This window comes from Epinephelus lanceolatus, chromosome 17 (assembly GCF_041903045.1).
Source record: "Epinephelus lanceolatus isolate andai-2023 chromosome 17, ASM4190304v1, whole genome shotgun sequence".
Lineage (NCBI taxonomy): Eukaryota > Metazoa > Chordata > Actinopteri > Perciformes > Serranidae > Epinephelus > Epinephelus lanceolatus.
Window position 1 is genome coordinate 1,948,152 of NC_135750.1, and position 25,114 is coordinate 1,973,265.

Consider the following 25,114-nt stretch of genomic DNA (forward strand, 5'->3'; position numbering starts at 1 on the left):
TTGACAACCTGCTGTCTATCATCAGGCCGTATAGCTCTGGGTATCCAGCAACCACTACCACCAGTTTCTCCTCCATTGTTTACCAACTGTAAACTTGTTGTTGTGACCACCACAGAAGGCCCGCCTCTCAAATCACTGGACAATAGAAAAGATGACAAAAAAAGATTCCTTATGTCAGTTTGTATAAATTAAAATACTAATAATAATGAAAATAATATTCTGTTTGAGGTATAGCAGAACACGTTGCCACCTTCAGTGATCGTTCAGTGTTAGGAATTGAAATCAAAAAGTCAGGACCCTTTGTGTAGGTGGATCCTCCCACTCAATTCATATAATTTGGAAATAATTTGATGAAGATCAGGGGGGAGCAATCCTTCACTGTGCAGATTGAAAAGTGCTCAGTGAAACATTAAATAAGTGCTAAAATGTGACGTCCACACAAGTCACAGAGTCACAGTATAGTGTGTCAGAAAGACTCAAAATAATGTTAAAACAAGTTCATAATAAACCATGTTGAAACACCTGTTGAAAAGTCACACTACAGTGTGTCAGAACAACTCACAGTATGTTGTGTTTAAAGCAAATAAAGGCAGAGCTGTGCATGTTTGAACGGTGGTTCCTGTTTGCAGACAAAAGAGAGGAGGAAGATATAAAATGCAAAAAGGGACTGAAGGTGTAAAAAAGGCCCAGAAATATGACATCATAGCCACAGAGCATTGTGGGACTTTTTCTAGTAGGAAGACGCACAGGTATTTCTGGACTCCTAACTGCACTCTGTCTCATCAATGTGTGGACTTTATTTGTCTTCATGTGCGTCCATGATAAAGTAAGTGCAGAATGATTATTCCTCTGTCACAGTTTGGTTGAAGTGAAATGTGCCTTTCACTGCATTTTGCTATTTATGAACAATGTGTGCTGTGTTGCCGTTTTTAATGCTGATTGTAAAAGCAATTTCTCCCCAAATCTCCTTTGTATAATTGTAGGAATAAGTGATATGAGTGTCTGCATGTTTTTAGTTTCCCTGTTGGTGGTTTGCTCCTTTCGGGAGATTCATTGTTTCATTGATTCTGGGTTCATTTAGAGTGTGTTTTTGAAGGTGGCTGCGCTACAGGTGTGTGCCAAGTCATGGTGGATTCGGCCACTAGAGGGCGCTTTACCAATATAACAGGGTTAACAAGGGGAGTTTGATTGACTTGACAGTTGAATATTCATTGGTGCTGTCTCACAGCCTGAATTGCTGCCTGTTGCATTGAAATATTATGTTGGTGTGTCTGTTTGATTTTGGCAACCTTTCTAAATGTTTCAACCTTTGTTGTTCAGGTTGAATTGAGTACGATAGTTTGTTGACTTCTAAATATGTATTAGGCCAGGAGCCAGGTCCAGCCCTCATGATGTTTTCTGCCACCTTTGTTTCATCATTACTTCCTGTTAGCCTGTATATACCCTGGGCCATCATAAGTTGATAACCAGCACCCCCAGCTCGGGGCCGTTTGGTCTCAGGGGTCCTAAAACCCCTTTTTGGGACATGCTTCTGGTGAAATGATGTAAATGCAAATATTAGGGCACTATGACGACATAAATAGTCATACAAGTATGACATTTGGCAGGAAGTGTCCTGACACAAAGGGGAAAGTAGCAAAATAAGACTCTGGGGCTTGCTGCCATTTTATTTCAAAATATCACACAACATCCCAAAAACCCCCAAGTATTATTAACTTATTGTAAAATGAGTTTTACTTGTTGGAAATATATCCCTTAAATTCTCTGCTTTCATTTTCTGTGTACAGAAGCACAGGTTCACAAATGTAGTCAAAGTTCCTTGTTGTGGATGAGCGCCCTGTGCATCGCTGTGTCTTCATCTGAACACTTTCCCCACCAGAGTATTATTTTTATGTTTCCAGCCACCGCAGCATTTTTGATCATATTCACTCATCTTTCAAGACCCACAGAATAATTTGTTCTATGAATATGTAGACAGTCAAACTAAAGAAGAAACCTTCTATCTATCTCTATCTCCTACCTTTTATCACTCTAAGCATTGCTATCCCCCATGTTGTTTATTTGCACATACAATATTCACTTTGCACTAAATATGTTCACTTTAATCCACTGCTCATTATTATTATTATTATTTATTGTTGTTGTTGTTTTTTACTTTTTTTTGCATGCCTAGTTTTTTAAGTTTTTGAATATTGAAATCTTTAATCTGACTCTTTCCCCTTGACTGCTGTAACACTGGAATTTCTCAATTGTGAGATCAATAAAGGTGTATCTTATCTTATCTGTTTTTATATACAAAAAACAGTTATTCTATCTTATTACATTTCTTGAGAAACAAAAGAACAAAATCAATTTTACATTTCCTTTTTTTGTTTTTTTTTTCTCATTTCCTTTTGTCAGTTTGAGTTGTATAAATGAAAATTATAATAATAATGAAAATAATATTCTCCTTGAGGTATAGCAGAACACGTCGTCACGTTCAGTGTTCTGTTGTCTCCTTCTCCTCTGTGGGCCCTGGGTTCCTCCTGGTGCAGGACAATGCCCGGCCTCATGCGTCCAGAGTGGATGAGTTGGATCAGCTGTGTTTTCAATTTTCTATTTGGATTTTTCAGTGATTTTGAATCCAGTCCTCAGTGGGTTGATGATTTTGGTTCCCACTGACTGTTGTTACATCATTTTGTTCTCAACAAGTCCTGTACAGACTGAACTATCTGTTAAGCAGTGAGAAAGTTTCTCTAACAGGAGGAGACTCTCCCTCCTACAGAGAACACAGAGACACTGAGGAACCAGGTGACCAGACTCCAAACCCAGGATAAAGAGGTTCAGTGAATGTGGTGTTGAAGGTGTAGAGGTGGATCAGTGTGTCAGAGGAGACTGTGAAGAAGGACAGAGTGCCAGCAGGACAGTCCACATACACTGCTACTCTACCAGAGACAGAGGAGGAGGAGGAGGAGGAGGAGGAGATGGATGTTCCTCTGTTTTTGTGCCTGATAGTGTAACCACCATCAGAGCAGCTCAGACTCCAGGACTGATCATTTCTTCCAAACACACAGTCAGCTCTGCCTCCTCTCCTCCTGATTCCTCTGTAACTCACTGATATATAAACCCCTTTTCTCCACTCGACCTCCCAGTAACAGCGACCAGTCAGACCAGTTCTACACAGCAGCTGCCTCCAGTGGTCAAATCTGTCTGGATGATCAGGATATGACTGATCCTCCTCCACATGTGTCACCTTCCTGTTGTTGTCAGACAGTTTGAGGTGTCTGTTCACTGTGTTTGTGTCGATTGTGAGTTCACAGGAATCTGATGGAGAGAAGAAGACACAATACAGCTGCAGTTATTCATCTGTCATCACTCTGATGATGACATCAGAGATTTGAATGAGTGATGTCACAGTTTGAAGATGAAATGAAAAACACACTTACACTTCCTCAGACCTGGTGTCAACCATCGGACTCCAGCAGGCTCCACCCTGAAAGGAGGAGGGGGGTCAGAGCAGCACTTCCTCTTTCACCATGGAAACATGGACATTACATCACTCTCATACACACAGCTTTGTTATTGTCTCCACATGGACTGACATGTTCATCACTTATTATTAATCAGCTGATATTGTTTTAGTTCAGTGTACCTGAGCAGGTGGTGTTTCAACAGTTTACTGTGGGTTCATCACCACCACACAACACTTGACCATTACAGTCAGCTGATCCATTGTCAATATACAAGTATTGATTATTGGAGCTTTGAAACCACCTGTTTTACTCCTGATGAGTGACCTCCTTTGTTTGTGTCATAATGACTGTTGTCTGTCACAAGTAAAGGAGACACAACCTCTGATGGAGGAGGTCGGGGTGGATGGTTGGATGGGTTAGGGTTGCTGTTCACATCCTGTCTCCTAGCAACAGTCAGCACTGGTTTTTATCATCTGTAATCTGAATATCAAATATTCCAGTCAAAGTCCATCTGCAGCCACAGTGCACTGCCTGTTTCCCCATAATGTTGGTCCAGTTCTAAATAAAGCTCTTTGGTCTCTGACACACCACGTCCACAATCAGCTGTTAGTTCTTCATTGAGCGTCTGTGGCTGACTGTCACCTTTAGTTTCTGTGGTGAGTCCCACTACAAGTCGACTCTTATCAGCCAGGGAACTCTCTGTCAGTGCAAAACGAACCAAATCCAGGTGAAGCTAAACTCCTTTTAAATCAGGAAACATTCCCATTATGATGACGCCCACTGGTGGCAGATGATGAAGACCAAAACATCCCCCACTATTGTTTCATGTGAGCCCACAAACCTGCAGCATGACCACACTGACACACATGTCACATAATGTGAGGGTGGGTACCACAGTACTGCCATACTGTCGCCTACTGTGGGGTTACATCAACATTATTACTGACTTTTTTCTAGTCCCAACCAAACACCCACTAATGTCCACCAACTATCTGACAACATTACTGATTCCTCTCTGATATTTCAAGTTCCAACAACAGAGAAAAAAACAAGATAAAACATGTTGATGGAAAGAGACTGAAACACAAAACACAACTGGTTTGAAATCATATCAGCAGAGACAATCCTGTGATGGTTATGAGTTTATCAACTAATGTAAATCAGGATTTAAGTGGCCATCAGTTGAACATGTTGATGAATCCTGACCTGAGAGTTTCCAGTGTACAGTGTGAACTCTTCAGTCCATCAGACAGAAGCTTCACTCCTGAATCCTTCAGGTCGTTGTTACTCAGGTCCAGGTGTCTCAGACTGGAGGACTGGGAGCTGAGAACTGAGGACAGAGCTTCACAGCTTCTCTCTGAGAAGTTACAACCACTCAGCCTACAGAAACAACAATCAACAATCAAGTTTAGAAAGAACAAAGAACACAGCCATCAGTCAGTATCAGTCCTCCTGTCCTCTCTGGTCCTCCCTCTGCTGACTCGCTGCCTGCAGGTCACATGACCACCACTAAGTTTTAAGATACGAGACACACTGAGCTAAACCGTTTAACATAAACAGCTGTTGTTGTTTCAGCTTGTTAGTAACAATTGTCTATCAGCTCTAAAGCCTCTGTGCTTTTTTACAACATAATATTACCAGCGGTGGATGAGAGACTGCGGACAGAGCAGATGGAAATATCACTTCTCTACATGTTTACATGTTGCTGATCAGGTGTATTGATAAAGTATTAACGTTTTCCTCTATGAGGTTTTATTCAGAGGTGGGTAGTAACTAGTTACATTTACTCAGTTACATTTACTTGAGTAACTTTTTGGATAAATTGTACTTTTCAGAGTAGTTTTAATGCAAAATACTTTTTACTTTAACTTGAGTTATATTGTTTTAAAGCAACAATACTCTTACTTGAGTACAATATTTGGCTACTCTACCCACCTCTGAGTACATAATTACATATATATATATATATATATATATATATATATATATATATATATATATATGTATATGTACAGTATATATAAGAATATATTTGTGTTTCTTGTGCCTTGATTTATGTTATGTTTGTAAAGATTTAATTTATTTTTGTTTTAGTTAAAGGGGTATTGTTTAAAATACATGAATTTGCCTATTATTATTTTTGATTGATTGATTACGTTCATGTTCTTATTTTACAAATAAATCAGACGTTACACAACAGTTACTCAGTGCTTGAGTAGTTTTTTCACCAAATACTCTTTTACTCTTACACAAGTAATTATTTGGATGACTACTTTTTACTTTTACTTGAGTAATATTGTTCTAAAGTATCAGTACTCTTACTTGAGTACAATATTTGGCTACTCTACCCACCTCTGGTTGTATTGCACTCACAGTAACAAGCATAAAATTGTCATCAACTCACGTCATTGTCACCTCTCTGTCTCCACCGTGGCGTCTTCACTCCGTGTATGTGTGTCTGTGTGTGCGTAAAAGGGCACACACCACCTATCATTTTCACTTTCTCGTTGTACCGAAGGCGATCAGGACCTCTTAAACTCTCTCCCATAGCATGTAGCCTGACTGGCCATTTCATCCGAAGGGGAAAGATTCAACTGATTTGTTTTTATTTATACTTTATGTGTGTGAAGAGCTCTGATTTTGAATTTGCAGCCAGTCAAAATCCCATGTTTCTATCACCTATGATGTCACTGGCGCGCGACCCGTTGTAGTCCGTTGAAGTCATGTATGATAATAAATTACACCTGAGCGTCTCAATATTACGGTCGTTCATAACTTAGAGCTGCGGCTCATTTACTACCGGTGTGCAAGATTAACTGGTAGTTTAATCAGAGCCCTTGATACGTACTATGTCATTATAGTCCTTTCTGTAAGTGTCCTGAGATCTGCATCACAACCACAGCCTCACGCAAACATCTACCGACCAGTTAATTTAAAACTTTGTGGGATTTATTACATATTTTATGTATCCGTACGTTGAATTGCGATGACAACGGACTGGGCAACGTAGGTGTCTCTGTTAATGCCTGTTTACAAAACTGTAAATGTCAGTAAGTCGTTTACAAAATGTTCCTGTCATCAGTCTTTATCATATATCATTATTAATTCCATATCAAGTGGATCTGTGAGCTGTCTGTGCTTTCCCACAGCCTGTGAGTTACACATACAGTCAGAAGTGTTGGCGTGTAGTGTGTAGCAGCTCACTTTGGTAACGTGATCCACTCAGATTAACTTGTGACACTATCATCGATCGTGTTTTACACCAGATGCTACACACTTTAATTTCACTCAACACAATGATATTCTTTACAGTTCATTTAAACTCATTCATAAACATTTGACATGACTGTGAACTCATTTTAAAGCGATTTGGATGCACAGGTGCGCACAGGTGTAGGAAACGCGAATCATCAGAGGCACGGACTAACGTCAGTATTGTATAGACTTATATCGTGTGACTATAACATATTATCAACCCACTCGCATTTTGGATGCATTCAGATTTTATTATTGTGAAGCGTTTACTGAATGTCACAGGGAATCGTGCTCTCCTGGCTCTCGTCTTGGCTTGACATCTCTGTGGCTTTTTGGAGGATATCAGTGGAAACGGTGATTCATTAATGTGAGTGATGTCCAGCATACTGTTTCTATCATAATGTTGCAAACAACAGCTTTAGATGAATGAAATACACATGCGAAGTGATCGCAATGTTTATTTCCTCGTTAGCTGACAACGGGTTCTCAAAGGCCAAGCCCACACAACATCTGTCTCTATCACCAGTTAATTCAACCTCCAGTTAATAATCCAGCACACCGGGAGAGATTAACAGGGTTAAAGCTTCACACATCACATCTGTGGGAAAAAATGCATATTAAAAGATCGATCTCGGATTTTACAAATTGATATTGGGTCATCCCAGTGAAGAGCGATTTAATCGGATGAATCAATTATTTTAACCCAGCCCTATATTTAAAGCAGCTGTGCGGAACTTTTCGTTTTCGTTGATTATAGCGCCCCTTTGGTCGAAGCGGTATGACACCCACAGCCTGGTGTCGTAAAATTCCGACTGCAGCCGGCAATTACCGCATGCATTTGTTTTGGAGAGCGAGAGGATTAACTAACGTCAGGTCAGTCCAAGTAATTAGTGGAAACAGCAAAATTACTCAGTAAATTCTCCTGTTGTGTTTCTGTTCTGATCTCATCTAATCTGTTGTGTATTTTGAGCTACTCAGGCTACCGTAGTAGTGTGAGCCTCAAGTTATTCTGGGTAATGTAGTAACCGTTGTGCTACTGGAAACAATGAGAAGCAGCCGTGTACATTCGGTGTAAGGAGGAATAAACAGTTAACAAGTCATCTGCTGAGTCCGCATTATTATGTTAAAAGAATACTCCGACGATTTGGGAGTTATGCCCTTTCTCTATCATTTTCATATTGAGACAGCGGTTAGCATGGCACTTGTAGAGAGTCAGTACATCTTGCACAGAGGGATACACCGGTGAGCAACAGCTGCAGCTGGCTCTGGGACAGGTACGCTAGGTCACTCTGTAAAAGCAAACAAAGAGACGATACGGACGATATTACTCACCCGACTGAAAGCTGTCCATCAGCTCCTGCAGGCCTGGGTGTTTTTTCCAGTTTATCTTAGGAACATGAAAAAAAGTTTCAATCACGCCAGGATTAGTGATTGCTGCAAAGTTTTCACTCCTTGTGATGCACTCTCTGCGGCGCTTTTCCTCCTGATGATATATCTCCCCAATGATGGTAGCACCGAGGGAGCGGAGGATTCAGCCTCTCTTCTCGCCTGCTCAGCATCCAACACATGGGAGTTCCTCATCTGTGTACTCCGGCTCAAACAGGTATGGCTCTGGATCTGTGTCCGCTACAAGAAACTCTTCAAAATCGCGTTCAAAGTCGTCCATTGCAGCTACTATAGTCCGGAGATATCGCTAGGCTAAATAAACAGCTGAGCTCTGTTTACAGGCTACGTCTGTGCCTGCTCACCGGTGTATCCCTCCGCGGACCACAGCGCAGGACGTACTGACTCCCTATAAGCGCCATGCTAACCGCTGAGACCCAGCCACTGGACGTACAGACACAAAAAAGATATCGATCATGTTGTCTCAATATGAAAATGATAGAGAAAGGGCATAACTCCCAAATCGTCGGAGTATTCTTTTATGTGAAGATACACAGTGAAGACATAACATAATCCTAACACAGCAAAGCTGTGCCTTCGCTTGCAAAGCTAACGCTACTGACGTTAGGTCAGTCCAAGTAATTAGTGGAAACATGCTAACATGCTAACGTTATACACAAATTAGTAGTAAAGTAAGACCTGTTCATAAATGTTCTGGTGTAGCTCTGAATTTCTTATAAACTGAGGACAACTGCCTGCTGTGTATTTGTGTTCATGGTCACAGTCACAGATAATTTTAGATGATGCTCCTTCGTTATCCGCCATGACATCAAAAGTACAACCAAGTCCTCATAGATACATCACTGGTAAAACTGTTTGGTGTTATGTGTTCAGCAATGCCCGTTGCGTACTGCTTACTCGAAGAACACTGTAAACGTGGCTCCTTCTTCTTCTGTGGTTTAATCGCTGCGGGCTGCTGCAGGCGAGCAGAATCTCTTCCGCCTCGGGTGTCGTATTCTGGTTTGCTGACTTCCGCTGTGTGTCCGACCCGAGTGAGGCTACGCTAAATAGCCATATAGAGAAAGGCTTTTTTGTCGCTGATACGAACTAGAGACAGTTTTATTAATGGTAAAAAGTTCTGCACAGCTGCTTTAATAAAAGTGAAAATTTAACCAATGCAATACCTGCCAACACTTTACGCGGGAGTCTCCCTATTTTTAACCCTTTCTCCTGCCCTGCTCCCGATAGGTAATTTCTCCCACTATTCTCCCGATTTCATAGTGTTATGAGTCAAATTGGTGTTTTGTGTCGTACTACCTGGCAACCCAACCCAACCGGCCCGCCCAATGTGCTGTGCGTGCTGTGCATTACTGCACACGTTCAAGCTGACGTGCATGCCCAAACTCGAGGCAGAACATTACAAACTGAAAATAAATGAAACGGCTCCCAAAAAGAAGAAGTACGCATCGAAATTTCAGCCTGCTTGGTGCCATGTCAGCAAGTACCACGCGTTTTGCAAGCTATGTTGGGCCAACTTTAGTGTGGAAAAACGACATGAGCAAACACGCTAACTGCAGCAAACACACACAGGCAGTGGAAGCACAGAGAGGAACTGCTAACATTGTCTCGTTCTTGCTGAGAGGTGTGGCAGAGGCTGATAAAGTTACGAAGGCAGAGGTACAAATGGCAATGCTGGTCACAATGAACAACATCTCATTTTAATTACGTGATGACTTCAGCAAAAGTGTTGCAGACATGTTTCCTGACTCTATTGCTCAGAAATATGCTAAGAACCAAGACTACACAGCTCGTGAAAGGTAAGATCCGTGATTTTTTATTTTGACAAATGTTACCCCAGAAAATCTCCCTCTTTTTTTAAACAGCTCAATGATGGCAGGTATGCAATATGAAATATGTAAATCAGTAGTGTGTTGCGTGTTGTTTGAGTGAAGGTGAAGGTGAAGTGTAATGAACAAAGAAAATGAACACAAAAGAGAACAACTTAATCCAGACATCATATGCCCAGGTTGAGAAAGAGAGACTCCAGCAGATACAGCTGAGGAGCAGCAGCACACCTGGTATGAGTTAATCAGTGACAGTTAATCTCTGCCCGAGCCTGGCCCGGGACGCCCCCAGCCACCACACTTTGTATGACACATAAAGTTACAACAAAGTTAGTTACAATGTTGCACAGCCCTTCACCACCTGGATCCTAAAATAAACACCTGTTTTATTACATAATCATGCTTCCATGTTGCGCCATTCATTAAGATCCTATATTTCTGTCATTCAAATAACAAGAATTGTGGTTTCTGGTACTCGTACTCGTACTCATACTGGTACTCGTACTCGTCGCTCTTCGCTTATCCAGGTCCGGGTCGCAGGGGCAGCAGCCTCAGCAAAAAAGCCCAGACAGTCCTCTCCCCAGCCACTTCCGTCAGCTCTTCCGAGGGAACCCCGAGGCGTTCCCAGGCCAGCTGGGCGATGTAATCCCTCCAGCGTGTCCTGGGGGGGCCCCGAGGTCTCCTCCTGGTTGGACATACCTGAAACACCTCCACAGGGAGGCATCTGGAAGGCATCCTTACCAGATGCCCGAACCACCTCAACTGGCTCCTCTCGATGTGGAGGAGCAGCGGCTCTACTCTGAGTCCCTCCCGGATGTCCAAGCTCCTCCCCCTATCTCTAAGGCTGAGCCCAGCCACCCTGCGGAGGAAACTCATTTCGGCCGCTTGTACTCGCGATCTTGTTCTTTCGGTTACTACCCAGAGCTCGTGCCCATAGGTGAGGGTTGGGACGTAGATCGACCGGTAAATCGAGAGCTTCGCTTTCTGGCTAAGCTCCCTCTTCACCACAACGGACCAGTTAAGCACCTGCATCACTGCTGACGCCGCCCCAATCCGCCTGTCAATCTCCCGCTCCATCTTACCCTAGATCCCGAGATACTTAAACTCCTCCACCTGAGGGAGAATTGTGGTTTAATATTCTTAATTATAACAGCCAACTTATTGAAAAATGTCGGGTTTAAATCGGGCTCTGGCCCATAATTATAGATAATTGGACGGGCCACGCCGGTCCCGGACACAACATGCACAGGCTCGGGCCGGGTCAGGCTGGATTTTTTGGGCCCGATCTAAGCTCTAAGGTAAGAGGGCTGTTACAGGAATTTAGAGAAATATCTGAAATTTCAGATGGTCTGCAGCTTGATCTGACCTGAGAGTTTCCAGTGTACAGTGTGAACTCTTCAGTCCATCAGACAGAAGCTTCACTCCTGAATCCTTCAGGTGGTTGTTACTCAGGTCCAGGTGTCTCAGACTGGAGGACTGGGAGCTGAGAACTGAGGACAGAGCTTCACAGCTTCTCTCTGAGAGGTTACAGTCACTCAGCCTACAGAGACAATATCATAAAGAACAAAAAGATAGTAAGTTGAAAAGACAACAAAGCATTTAAGTTATGATATATGAATCCAACTGTCTCTGTACTTACAGAGCTTTGTTGGAGGCTTTGACCACTGGCAGCAGCCTCAGAAGAGCCTCCTCTGAAGCAGAGTATTTCTTCAGGTCAAACACGTCCAGATCTTCTTCTGATGACAGTAAGATGAAGACCAGAGCTGACCACTGAGCAGGAGACAGTTTATCTGTGGAGAGACTTCCTGAACTCAGGGACTGTTGGATCTCCTCCACTAGAGAACGATCATTCAGTTCATTCAGACAGTGGAACAGATTGATGCTTCTCTCTGCAGACAGATCCTGGTTGATCTTCTTCTTGATGTACTGGACTGTTTCCTGATTGGTCTGTGAGCTACTTCCTGTCTGTCTCAGCAGACCTCGTAGGTGTTTCTGATTGGTCTGCAGTGAGAGACCCAGGAGGAAGCGGAGGAACAAGTCCAGGTGTCCATTTGGACTCTGTAAGGCCTTGTCCACAGCACTCTGGTGGAGATACTTCAGATTCGGTTTGTCTCTGAGGACTTTAGACCACCGGGATGTTGTTTGTTGTTCTTCCATCAGATTGACTCCAGAGTTGATGAAGGTCAGATGGACATGAAGAGCAGCCAGAAACTCCTGAACACTCAGATGGACGAAGCAGAACACCTTGTCCTGGTACAGTCCTCTCTCCTCTTTAAAGATCTGTGTGAACACTCCTGAGTACACTGAGGCTGCTCTGATATCGATGCCACACTCTGTCAGGTCTGATTCATAGAAGATCAGGTTGCCTTTCTGCAGCTGATCAAAAGCCAGTTTTCCCAGAGACTCAGTCATTTCCCTGCTCCTTTTATTCCAGTGATGATCTGTCTCAGCTCCTCCATCATACTTGATGTTCTTCACTTTGGTCTGAACCACCAGGAAGTGGATGTACATCTCAGTCAGGGTCTTGGGCAGCTCTCCTTCCTCTCTGGTCTTCATCACATCCTCCAGAACTGTAGCAGTGATCCAGCAGAAGACTGGGATGTGGCACATGATGTGGAGGCTTGGTGATGTCTTGATGTGGGAGATGATTCTGCTGGCCTGCTCCTCATCTCTGAATCTCTTCCTGAAGTACTCCTCCTTCTGTGGGTCAGTGAACCCTCTGACCTCTGTCACCATGTCAACACAGTCAGGAGGGATCTGATTGGCTGCTGCAGGTCGTGTGGTTATCCAGAGGCGAGCAGAGGGAAGCAGTTTCCCCCTGATGAGGTTTGTCAGCAGCACATCCACTGAGGTGGACTCTGTAACATCAGTCAGGATCTCATTGTTGTGGAAGTCCAGAGGAAGTCGACACTCATCCAGACCGTCAAAGATGAACACAACCTGGAACTCTTCAAACCTGCAGATTCCTGCTTCTTTGGTTTCAGTAAAGAAGTGATGAACAAGTTCCACCAAGTTGTACTTTTTCTCTTTCAGCACATTCAGCTCTCTGAAAGTGAATGGAAATGTGAACTGTATGTCCTGGTTGGCTTTGTCTTCAGCCCAGTCCAGAGTGAACTTCTGTGTTAAGACTGTTTTCCCAATGCCAGCCACTCCCTTTGTCATCACTGTTCTGATTGGTTCATCTCTTCCAGGTGAGGCTTTAAAGATGTCTTCTTGTCTGATGGTTGTTTCTGGTCTGTCTGGTTTCCTGGATGCTGTTTCAATCTGTCTGACCTCATGTTCATCATTGACCTCTGCAGTCCCTCCCTCTGTGATGTAGAGCTCTGTGTAGATCTGATTCAGAAGGGTTGGGTTTCCTGCTTTAGCGATCCCCTCAAACACACACTGGAACTTCTTCTGCAGGTTAGATTTCAGTTTACGCTGACAGACTGCAGCAAGATGTCCTGAATGAACACAACAAAGAAGATCAGTAAGACAAAGAAAATATTTCAACATGTCATTTCCTCAAAGAATGAGTACATGAATATATTTTGGTCCGTCTCTTGAGACATTAGTAAACGTCCCATTTATCCATCATGTTAAATCTTTATAGAAATCCTCTTACTGCTCTGCAGACAGTCAGCCAGCTCCTCCTGCTTCATTCTCCTCAGGAAGTTCAGTGTGATCTTCAGAAATGCCTCTCTGCTGCTCCTCCTCTGCTCTTCATCCTCACCATCCAACACCTCCCCATCCTCCCTCTCTAAGCATTCTGGGTAATCTGGACTCAGAACCTTCTGTATCTTCTTCAGCTCGTTCTTCACAAAAGTGAGGATGTTCTCCTCCAGCAGCTGGAACAGAATATTATATGAATGACACACTCAAACATCAGATCCATGTTGGACACACTGACAATCCACTGGTGTAAAAAGTGCAGCATGGAGATGATTGTGAACAGAATAGATGTCAAAGTAGTTGTTGTACATGTACAGACCATAAATATGGAGTCCAGGTGTGTTTGATGCTGCTGGGCAGACTGACCACTGGGAACCTCTGAGCTCTCCTGGTCCACTCTGTGGAGGAATTAGGAAGAATTAGTGCAGTGCCTGTTTGGAACGAGCCAACAGTTTGGCCTCTGGTATTGCTGCTTGCAGCTTTCCCAAGAACCATTCATCCAAACAGATTTACACTCAATACCATTCTTGTCTGGGTCCTGAGCAATACACCCGCCATGAAATACTTGTTTGACCTAACAATGCTAGAGTGTGCACATCATTTGCTAACAGCTAGCTTTTTAGAGAAGACTACATCTGGGAACCAAAGCAGTAATTCCAAAAGTTATATCGCTGACTGTGAAAGAGATAGTATCTCTGGGATGCTGGCGTGATAGTTGCTTTAACGACAGGGACTCCGATCAGTGAGTAGGGCAGGGAGCGTTCAATCCAAAAACTTTAATGATCACAGTGGGCAATTACAGGTCAGGGATGAGCACAAGGTATTGTGGATACAGGTGAGGGTGTGTGTGTGTGGTACTAAATGAAACAGAAGAAATAAAACATAGTATAAATCTTCAATGACATATTATTTTATATAAATCAAAAACATTATTATTCCTCTTAAATAATTAACCAAAAATGGACTGTTCAATTTGCATCTAAACACCCTGGTTTACATACATTGCACCTCCATTACTGGCCATAATGAATGATTCTGTGGTCAACAGTGCCCTCTATTGGCAAAATGGCGTCACTGCAGTACTAGAAACGGCCACATGGCGAAATACCGTTAAAATAATGAGGACATGTGCTTATGTACACAATTATCAAAAAAACAACAAGTTACCAAACCCCATAGGCACATTCATCATGTATGACACTCATAAGATCAAAATATAAAGGCAAATAGGCTATATTAGCAAGAAATATGTCACCCTGTCCACATGCTCGGAACCATGTACCAAGAAAATGATGCATTAAACCCAGAAACAACAGAAAGCACTCAAAGAATGATTACAGGGCTGATAATACCAACAATACTGAGTGGTCTACCATTAGCAAAAGAGTTTGAGACTCACGTTTGTGCATGAACGCACACAACAGGCATCCACAGCTGCTCATCCATGGAAAATGCGCATAGGTCTAGCCTTAACGGGGTATGACATCATCAACTACGGCAAGTGCGCCAGGATCAAACTACAGCAAGTCAGAAAAACTCACAATTACAGAGGGGGCTTGAAAACACTTATAACAATGAGAACAGATAACAGTAGACTTTCTTACACTGACGCTTGAAAAGTTTGAATTTGCTTCACTGTAAGATCCCATTACTGTTTCTTTCTTCTTCCATTCTTGAATGTACTATAGCAAGTGATGGAGAGCAAGCTGTACCCAGCATGCCGTTCACCAGCGTAACAGTTAAGCGTCCCCCCTCAATACACTACACAGTGTGCTAATCATGCTCTATTAATAATTGTGTCCCATAGATCTCAAGTGGTTGCACTTGACACTGCACTTCCCTGGGTCCCTCAGCAATAGATGCACAATGCGTGAAGTTGATTGGGTGTTAAGAAAATCAAAGGACATACATACATGCAAAGACTCCTTCCATTTTAGTTTGATTACTCATATTATTTTTGCAGCATAGACTATTTACAGTTTGGGATTTTTAAACACAACTATAAGTTATTTACAGATGGTGTGTTCTGTCATGATTGATCCTGATGAAGACCAGATGCAAACAAATGATGAGCAACCAATTCTGTATCTGTCTCACAGCAAATCCATCTGTTGAACCTACATTAATTACCTACAGTGGGTCAAAAGAAGGATGTCCATCTTTGAAGTCAATCAGACGACCCATAGACCGATCACTCTTCATGGACACACAGCTGGGTACAGGGGACTTTTCTCTCTGCTGCTGGAAACTGATAGAAACACTGACATTTACTGAACATACAAGATTTCTATTCAGCATAAAACACAGCATAGATATTCCTTGACCTGACTGGTGGATGTGTGTGAGGCAGCGGCGTGTGTGCTTAAAGGCACTGATCACCACAATCTGATGTGATACGTGGAATTTTGGAATTTTATGCCAGTGCCAGGCTTACACTTGATGCTGTTGACCTGCCCCTACACTTGAAACTGTGACCTGTGTTTGTCTTTGGGCCACAGCACATCTGGGAGCACGGCCAGTTTCTGTCAGTGATAAAGCTTTGTCTTGGTCATTTGTGGGAGGAGCCTGCACTACATTCCCTGATTATAATTGCAATTAGCAATCTGAGGCTTTAGCTTTAATCAGAGGGTGTTTCTGGAGGCATCTGTGAAACCAAAGACTACTTACCTACAAAGGCTAGGACATAAGGGCAACCCTTCAAAAGGGAACTCTTAAACTAACTGACTAACTGACTCTTCAACAAACTGCGCTCTGCCTCCAGACCTCTGCAGGTAGTCCTTAAACTTCTGTAGTTAGTGTACAGACCTCTGTAGCTCGGCCCCAACATCTGCCACTAGTCCACATACCTTCACTGGTTGTTCCCAGAACTCTGAAGCGTGGACGCAGCCTTTTGAAAGTAGTCCAAAAACCTCTGCAGCAATTGACCTACAACTCTGGAGCTAGTCCACAACCTGTTTAATTTGTTTCCAGACCACTTTAGTGAGTCCTCAAGCCTCTGCATCTGGACCATAAGCTTCTGAAACTACTTGCCATACTGCTGCAGGTAGTCCTTAAAAAATCTAGAACTACTGCCCAGAGGACTTCAGCTAGTCCCCAGTTGTCTGCCAGTCCCCAAAAATCTGCAGCGATCTGACACTTTGGCCTCCCCTGGTTGACTCTGTGAAAGAATTAGCTCACAGTGTGTTTGCACCAGGAGACTGCTTTAAGTTATGAATTACACACACACACACACACACCAGTTAGTTAAAGATGTTGTGCTCTGCCATAATTTATTGTCATGAAAACCAGATGTAAACAACACTGTAAATCATGAACTACCAGTTCTGTATCTGTGTAACTGAAAGCCCATCTGAAGAAGGACGTCCATCATTGAAGTCAATCAGACAACCCATAGACCGATCACTCAAAATCAAAGGACATACATACATGCAAAGACTCCTTCCATTTTAGTTTGATTACTCATATTATTTTTGCAGCATAGACTATTTACAATTTGTGATTTTTTAAACACAACTACAGTATAAGTTATTTACAGATGGTGTGTTCTGTCATGATTGATCCTGATGAAGACCAGATACAAACAACACTGCAAATGACTGGCAACCAATTCTGTATCTGTCTCACAGCAAATCCATCTGTTGAACTTACATTAAGTACTTACAGTGGGTCATAAGAAGGACGTCCATCTTTGAAGTCAATCAGACGACCCATAGACCGATCACTCTTCATGGACACACAGCTGGGTACAGGGGACTTTTCTCTCTGCTGCTGGAAACTGATAGAAACACTGACATTTACTGAACATACAAGATTTCTGTCTCTGATTTCACTGGTTTTATTGGATAATAAAAGTTATTTTATCTCAGTGCTTGTTTGTATTCAGTGTATGTGAATGTTTAACCAGTGTGTTGTCAGTCAGATGTGCTAAGACTTCACACTGTTGAGCTGCCACTCCAATTGAAACTGTGGCCTGTTTTGGGTTTTGGACGCAGCACATCTGAGTGCAGGGTCAGTTTCTCATAGTGCTAAATCTTTGTCTTGTTGAACTGCAGCTTGTCTTCAGACCTCTGCAGCTGGTCCTTCATACTAACAAGCCATCAAACCCTACCCTCCTCCTTTACCTCTGGACATTTAGCTGCCCTGTCCCTGGTGGTGTGGTCTTTGATCTGGGTCAAGACTCTTTTCTGTTCTGGTTCCTCTGTGGTGGAATGAACTCCCTACTGATGTCAGGACAGCACAGTCACTGAACATCTTGACCAACATCTGAAAACCATCTTTCACATGATACCAGAGCCCTGCCAGCACATTCTCACTCTGACCTCGTCACATATTGACTTTTGGTCATGGACTTCCCACATCCACATATGATGTGCAAGGAACCATTGGTGCATTCTGGGACACCATGTCAAGTTCAGCCTGTTACATGCATTGTCTTCTTTCAAAGTACACTTCTGTTTTCACAGAAAAGTTAACGTCTACATACAGTCTCTTTCAAAATCACACTACGTTGGTACAACACTGTGAACAGACGTTTTTTCGTTCAACAAAAGCATGTGGTTAGGTTGAGGATAAAAGAACAGGGTTTTGGCTTAAGAATCTTACGGAACATGAACACCGCCCTTCCAGACCGCCCCTGTCAGACTTTCGCGCCTAAACTTTTGAACTTGTCCCGCTGCGTTTCCCCGATGCCACCAGGCACTGTTAAACTATAACAGCAACCGGCCGCGTGTCACGCCGACGTTAAAGGCCTTTTTCTGTTGGTTTCTGACGCTGAAAGTCGCTGCCCAAGCATCGGATTTTGACGACTTTGGAGTGAGACCAGGCTCGCCCTGCACATCACTGTTTTCTTATTAGAGCTTCCGGCCACTCCTGTTGGATTTCCAACTACGACTGCCTGGCAGATCATAATTGGGTCTGGATTACAAAATGTAAGATGTCTTGATTGGGATCTATTTGAATGGACACTGTAAATAGTTTGCTCTGTGAAAGTGTTGCAATCCAGTGGGTGGTGGTGATGCAACAGTCTTAAACTCTACAGATTGAGAAAAAGAACAGGTGTGTTAACATTTCAGAGTTTTCTTTATTTTTTTCTTTGGGGGTGATGATGGCCTCCAGAAGAGAGCTCGTGTTGACGGAGCAGTGAGCATGACGACTGACATGAGAGAATTCTTTTAGCATTAGGCCACAGTTGTCGGGACAATGGAGGGAGGCTAAAGTTACATGATGGATTTTGTGTTTTGAGTGGAGATTGACTGAGTGGGATATGGACCGTGGAAGAGACTGTGTTGAGACTGTACTCGCTTCCTGAGTGACTTTTGGATGATGGAAAGCGAGGCTTGGGGCATGGAGATGATGGAGATGATGGAGATGATGGAGACAAGACCAGTTAAAATGTGAAGCTGTCAGCTTCTTTTGAAATTTATTAAAGGAAAGCCCCTTAAGATGTAGCATCACCTTTTCAAGGGGGTCCCTTGAGAAAGACAACATTACATACAAAGACAATATCACATAACAAACATACAATACATATACACAGGTACAGGCATCTTGCTCACCCACTCCCACCCACATCCCTGCCCTCATCAGACAAACACAGAAAAATAGATAAGTAAATTAACCAAGACCTGGATAATAAGATTATAACAGCAGCACAATAGTATTAATATTATATTACATCAAATTACAAACATAAGCATCTTTAACATTTAATGTCAGCTTACTGTGCAGCAGAGACTTTTCGTCTTTTAACACGGATGCCATGTTCATGTGACTGGTCAGACTTGGGGGACACACAGCTGGGGTCAGGGTCAGGTTCAGGTTCAGGTCCAGGTGAGTCTGGTCTCTGATGGATCCTAGCACACAGAGAGGAAGACCAGCAGGGAGGGAAATTCAGTTTTTAGTCTTCAGCCTCAGCAGCTGCTGGAGAAACTATCAGCTATCAACAGGAAAAGGATCAACACAGCAACGTTTAAGTAGAACTGAATTTACTGAAGAAAATGTGTGTGAGTGCTGACAGCTGAAGATTATGGTTTAACAAGATGGAGTTATGTGTCACATAAGGGGAACTCAACACTATATTTTCTGTCACAGCTGGGATTTGAACTGATAACATTTAATCAGTGAGGTGCACACTGCACCAAGGAAGCAACATAGAGATATACAGTGCTGCTTGAAAGTTTGTGAACCCTTCAAACATGGTCATTGTTTTCTAAGAACAAATTAAAACGACCCTATGAAATGAACATCCAAATCCCAATTTGTAAAGCAAACCCTCCAAATAAGGGACACACGGAAAAAAAAGAGATATGTTTTCATTATGTATTCAACAAAAGTAATTTATCCCCCAAAAAACAGAAAATCTGCCATGTGCAAAAGTATGTGAACCCTTCTAGTTAGTAGCTTGTGGCACCTCCTTATGCAGCAATTACTTCAACCAAACATCTTCTGTAACCACGAACCAGTGTCTCACATTTGCTTTTGGGGATTTTTGCCCAATCCTCCTTGCAAAACTCAGCCAGTTGAAAGAGGTTGGAGGGACATCTGGCATACAACGCCTGCTTCAGATCTTTCCACAGTATTTCTATGGGATTGAGGTCCAGACTTTGAGCGCACCAATCCAGAGTGCAAATCTTCTTGCTCTTAAGCCATTCCCTGGTAGTGTTCATGGAATGCTTTGGGTCGTTGTCTTGTTGCATAATCCATTTCTGTCCCAGCTTTAACTCCATGACTGAGGCATTGTTGATCTGTGTGCTTTACGCCTTGGCACGACAGTGGTTTGGTTGGTTTCCTCTCTCTTTTAATCAGGGCTGCTCAAAACCTTTCCTAAGGATGTCTCATTTGATTGGTCTGCTAAATTGATTACTTGAGCACCCACATGTGTTTCACCTGACCTACTTGACTTTACCAATGCAGCTGTGGTTCAATTACTTTTGCACATACTCTGATTCCATGTTTCATGTAGTCTGTTGGCTACTCACACAGTTCGCTCAAAACAAGTACATGGAACTGATGAACACAACCCTGACATTTCATGATAGAATAAGAAAATAACAGAAAAATCTAAACTACTCAAGGGGTTCACAAACTATCAAGCAGTACTGTATATGTATACATGTCTTTGTACTACAACAAACGTTTTTTCATTGTCAACGAAGCTGCTTATAGCTGTTTATATTCTCAAATAACAGATTCATGTACAAATGTCCAAAAATGTTCAGTTTAAATTTGATGCAAAATAGAGAAAAGACTAAATCTGGGGGCTTTATCTTTAATCAGAGGACTTTTCTGGAGGTGTCTGCAAAACAAAAGCCAAGTGACCAACAAAGGTGAGGACTGACATCTACTGTAGGTACTAAACTGACCCTAGATAAGCACCTCACACAACCCACCTTCAAAAAATCTGAACTATCCCTCTAAGTTATATCAAGATCCTGGATTTCAGTTGAGTGTTTTGAGTGTCCTGTGGTGTAAATTCAGTTTGAGGACCTCTTCTACCCTTTGCATCCTAACAGGCAACTCTCTGACACTACTGACTCTTCATCAAACTGAGGTCTGTCACCAGACCTCTGCAGCTGAGCTACAAACATCTACCATGAGTCCCCAAACCTTTACAACTTGTTCCCAGAGCTCTGAAGCTTCCTCACAAACCTCTGACACTAGTCCCAAAACTCTGGAGCTGCTCCCCAGACCTCTGCAGCAATCCCATCCTGTGGACTCTAGTAGAATCCTACAGGATGACAGCAGACTGACAGGAACACTGAGAGCAGCTGTAAACCTCACTGACCACCAGGGGGAGCTCACAATCCAAACCTCCACCCTGTGGACCTGCACACTGAGCCCCCCCACACTTCACTCACTCTGTCATGTGTTTAAATTCTCACTGTTAACACTGTGACACTGCTGAGTCCACAGGGTTAACATGAGGACTACAGTCGTTGCCATGGATACAGCATGACAAACGTCGGCTGATCGTCCTCACACTCACAGATGCTCTCATTTGTTTCTGTTGGATTCACTTTGAAAACTTTTGTCTCTGTGACTGCAGATAACACACAAATCCAGATTATCAGAGTTCAAAGCTCAGATCATGTAAAATAACTACAGTGGTCCTTCCTTCATAGACTGGTTATTTCATCATAATAAAACATTGTTATTGAGTTGATTCAGTTATTAATTAACAGAGTAGAAATGATCCTCTGATCGATGAGAGCACTTTGACCAACAGAGGCCTCAATAAACATGAAATATGAGCCTTGATAAAATAATTCAAGTATCAGAGTCCAAACTGAAGTCCAGTATCAACTGTATGTGTTTTATACAACGTGTGGAAATGACTTTTGTTTGACATTTAAATTAAGTTATATTGACACGTTGTGGCTCTTTGAGTACATTTACAGGTTTATTATGAGTCAGTGTTGAGGTGAGAGAGCAGAGAAACAGGAAACAGAGAGCTGATGAACATGTTGAAGGTGAAACAGGATCAAATGTGATGTCAAGTGTTGAGTGTGATACCTTTTCATGTTGGTGATAACCTGCAGCCTCCTGATGAAGACAGACAGACAGACAGACAGACAGACAGACAGACAGGTTCATCATTAGACTTTAAAGTGTTTGTTGTCAGATAAACTTTGTGCTGTGGAGTCTGGATCAAAGACAGGAGGTGAATACATGAACCAACAGAGACACATTAGAGACTGGAATCAATCAAAGGTCCACTTACTCAGTTTCTTCTCATGGACTTCATCACTCTGCAGCTCTCTGCTGTCTGGACCAGGTCTGTGGACACAAAGAGTTTTCTGTTGTCCTCCGTCAGGATTCAGTCCTCTGTGTCTGCAGGCTGCTGTCACACTCAAACACTGTGATGAACCAACCTGCAGCGCTCAGTTCAAAGTTCAGCTGCTGCGTCTTTGTATGACTTTATATGATACATGTTAAAGTTTAACCCACAGCAGCAACACACACTGCAACACCAACGTTCAATCACTGAAATTATTTTACACAAGAAGACATGTATTCACCTCCAGAGCTGGAAATAAAGCAGGAAGGTTTCATACTGTTGATGTGACAGAGATAAAATCATCAGTGTCCATTTAAAGCACATGGATCAAACTGGTTTCAGATTGGCTGTTCTAAGCTCTCTTCAGACATTAAATGTCTTCATGTATTTGTTAAAGTGATATTTGGTCACTGTGACAGAGGAGACTTTTACGCTTCACTTTTCTTTTATGTTCCTAGTTACATTTGTTTTTGTGCTATTCTTTATATCGTGTTCTTCAAATCACATCAAGTCAATGTCACGTATATATCCCAGTATCACAAATCACACTTTGTGTCAGGGGACTTTACAATCTGTACGATATGCGACACCTTCTGTCCTCAGACCCTCACAGCAGATAAGGAAACTCCCCCAAAAACCCCTGTAATGGGTCAACAACGGAGTAAACCTCAGGAAGTGCAACTGAGGAGGGATCGCTCTCCCAGGATGGACAGACATGCAGTAGATGTTGTTCTGCCTGACCAATTACGTGTCAGGTATCACAAACAGAACATTTACTTATAATATATACAGGAAGTCAAGACATTCATGTATTAAATAATGTAAACAAATTATATAGTAGTCATAATACACACCAAAATATTAAACTGTCCTACAGAGTGTCACATAGTCACAATATAGGGTACGCCACAGACTGATGAGTTGATGGTGGGCTTTGGGAAAATGCCAAGAGGGAACTAAACTCACCTCATCACCTAGTCCTCGATGCAGAGAGGGGACAGCTTCAAGTACCATGGTGTCCACATCACCACGGACCTGACCTGGGCGCTAGATACTGTTTCACCTCAGACGCTGAAGGAGCAACACCAAACAGGACAGACAGGTCCTGACTGATGTCATAAAAACCATTAAAAACAGATCTGCTGATTTAAACCAGTAAAGATGCTGAAAACAGCTTTTTTCACGTTGAAAAAATAACTGTCTTTCTGACACTGCATGTCTCGGACTGGCTTCTTACTTACATACATGAAAATGTCAGTGTCTCTATCCAGAGTCTGTTTGGTTTGTCCGCTCTGGGCTACTGTAGAAATACAGCAGTGCAACATGGTGATCTCTGCAGACTTGACCTGCAGAGATCACCATGTTGTTCGTCCTGCTCCCTGTGTAGATATAAATGTCTCATTTTAAGGTAACGAAAACACAACCATTCTTATTTTCAGGTGATTATACACTAAAGAAAACACACTGATTAGATTACTCTCAGTTATAGCCAATAAATTGTTTTATTTGGCATCGACAACAATTAGAAATGTTTACAAAAGATACAATGGAATAAAGCAAAGACACCAAAACATCCACTTTATTTGACCTGCAGGACCTTTGACCTCCTGAGACCCTGTGTCCTCATATGATGACATCACAGTTTGGGTTTTACTTGACCTTATACTCTACTTAACTCAGACCTCTTGTGCTTGTTCATGGACACTTGGCGTGTCATCTCGTGGTAGTAAGAGCACAATAGCTATAGTAATCTATGTAAAAACAAGATGGCAGCCGCCTCTGCCAAGTCAGTCTGCAGCAGATCCTGATGCAAAAGTGGACAAGGTCTAAAATCCTGATCACATTTAATGGTTGAAACTTGTTTATTTATGATTAATAATGTTTGAAGATTTATCAACAGTCACAAGTTAAGAATGTAAATTGGGAAGTACTTGTTTGACATTGGGACTTTCTTATTGTCTCGTTTGAGCACACTGGGACTTAATTATCGTCAACAGTGTTTTGTTTTTTATACTTATCGGGTCCTACTGATCCCAGATAGCTAGGAGAAATTAAAAATGCATACCAAACAAAAGTCCAGGTCTCAGGAGGATCAGTGGAGTGTGTGACAAATAAGTCAGTGATTATTTTATCTGTCAGTTTTATGTTTATATAACAAGTGATAGTTTATCAGGTATCAGTTAGTGGTGCTGCGTCTAAATTTTCCCTGCAGTCGTAAAACTGAAGCTCCTGGCTGTGAGTACAAGATAAGACTGTACATGTCAGTAAGGAAAGTTCAGACAGAGGTAATGCAGAGGAGTTTGGGCTTTGGATCATTTATTGAGGACGAGCAGGAGGAGGAGGAGGAGGAGGAGGAGCACACAGCTGTGATGGCCGAGTGGTTAAGGTGTTGGATTCGAAATCCAATGGGGTTTCCCCGCGCAGGTTCAAATCCTGCTCACAGTGTCCGTCTCTTCAGCTCTGGATAAAATGATCAAGGCAGAAAATACTGCCCTACAAAAGCCTGCTGAGCAACATATGTGCTTTAAACATCAAAATGTGAGGGACAGATAATACGTTTCATGATGATATTACTATAGCTAGTGTTGGGAATAGAATGATGTTATGTGTTTTACTATAAGTTGTGTTTCACTATATAAGTTTTAGATGTGTGAACAATGAGAATACTGAGATGATTTCAGCTGATCTGAATGTGTTTGCTTTGCAGAAGTGGAGAAGTACAGGAGAGGAAGAGACATGAAGTCTGAGGAGCA

General features: G+C 42.4%; 1 protein-coding gene and 1 non-coding gene across 4 annotated transcripts; one reads left to right on the top strand and one right to left on the bottom strand.

Annotated features, from left to right (window-relative positions):
* Positions 1 to 1,646: 1,646 nt before the first annotated feature.
* Positions 1,647 to 22,532, bottom strand: LOC117248567 (NLR family CARD domain-containing protein 3-like). 3 transcript variants are annotated; one of them, XM_078160795.1, is made up of 12 exons: positions 22,305 to 22,532; positions 22,097 to 22,126; positions 19,306 to 19,437; positions 17,247 to 17,360; positions 15,720 to 15,833; positions 13,905 to 13,983; positions 13,539 to 13,761; positions 11,574 to 13,377; positions 11,301 to 11,474; positions 4,659 to 4,832; positions 3,426 to 3,472; positions 1,647 to 3,303 (listed from the first exon to the last, which is right to left on the bottom strand). In XM_078160795.1, exons 2-12 carry the CDS (start codon positions 22,102 to 22,104, stop codon positions 2,759 to 2,761), a joined length of 3,414 nt encoding a protein of 1,137 aa, XP_078016921.1. In that variant the 5' UTR covers positions 22,105 to 22,126; positions 22,305 to 22,532; the 3' UTR covers positions 1,647 to 2,758. The 3 variants fall into 3 exon arrangements, with proteins under 3 accessions (XP_078016921.1, XP_078016922.1, XP_078016923.1); XM_078160796.1 differs by lacking the exon at positions 15,720 to 15,833; XM_078160797.1 differs by lacking the exons at positions 15,720 to 15,833; positions 17,247 to 17,360; positions 19,306 to 19,437; positions 22,097 to 22,126; positions 22,305 to 22,532 and adding an exon at positions 14,985 to 15,627.
* Positions 22,533 to 24,724: 2,192 nt separating this feature from the next.
* trnas-cga (transfer RNA serine (anticodon CGA)) lies at positions 24,725 to 24,806 on the top strand. The gene has a single exon. It is a non-coding gene; the product is annotated as a tRNA-Ser (tRNA).
* Positions 24,807 to 25,114: the final 308 nt, after the last annotated feature.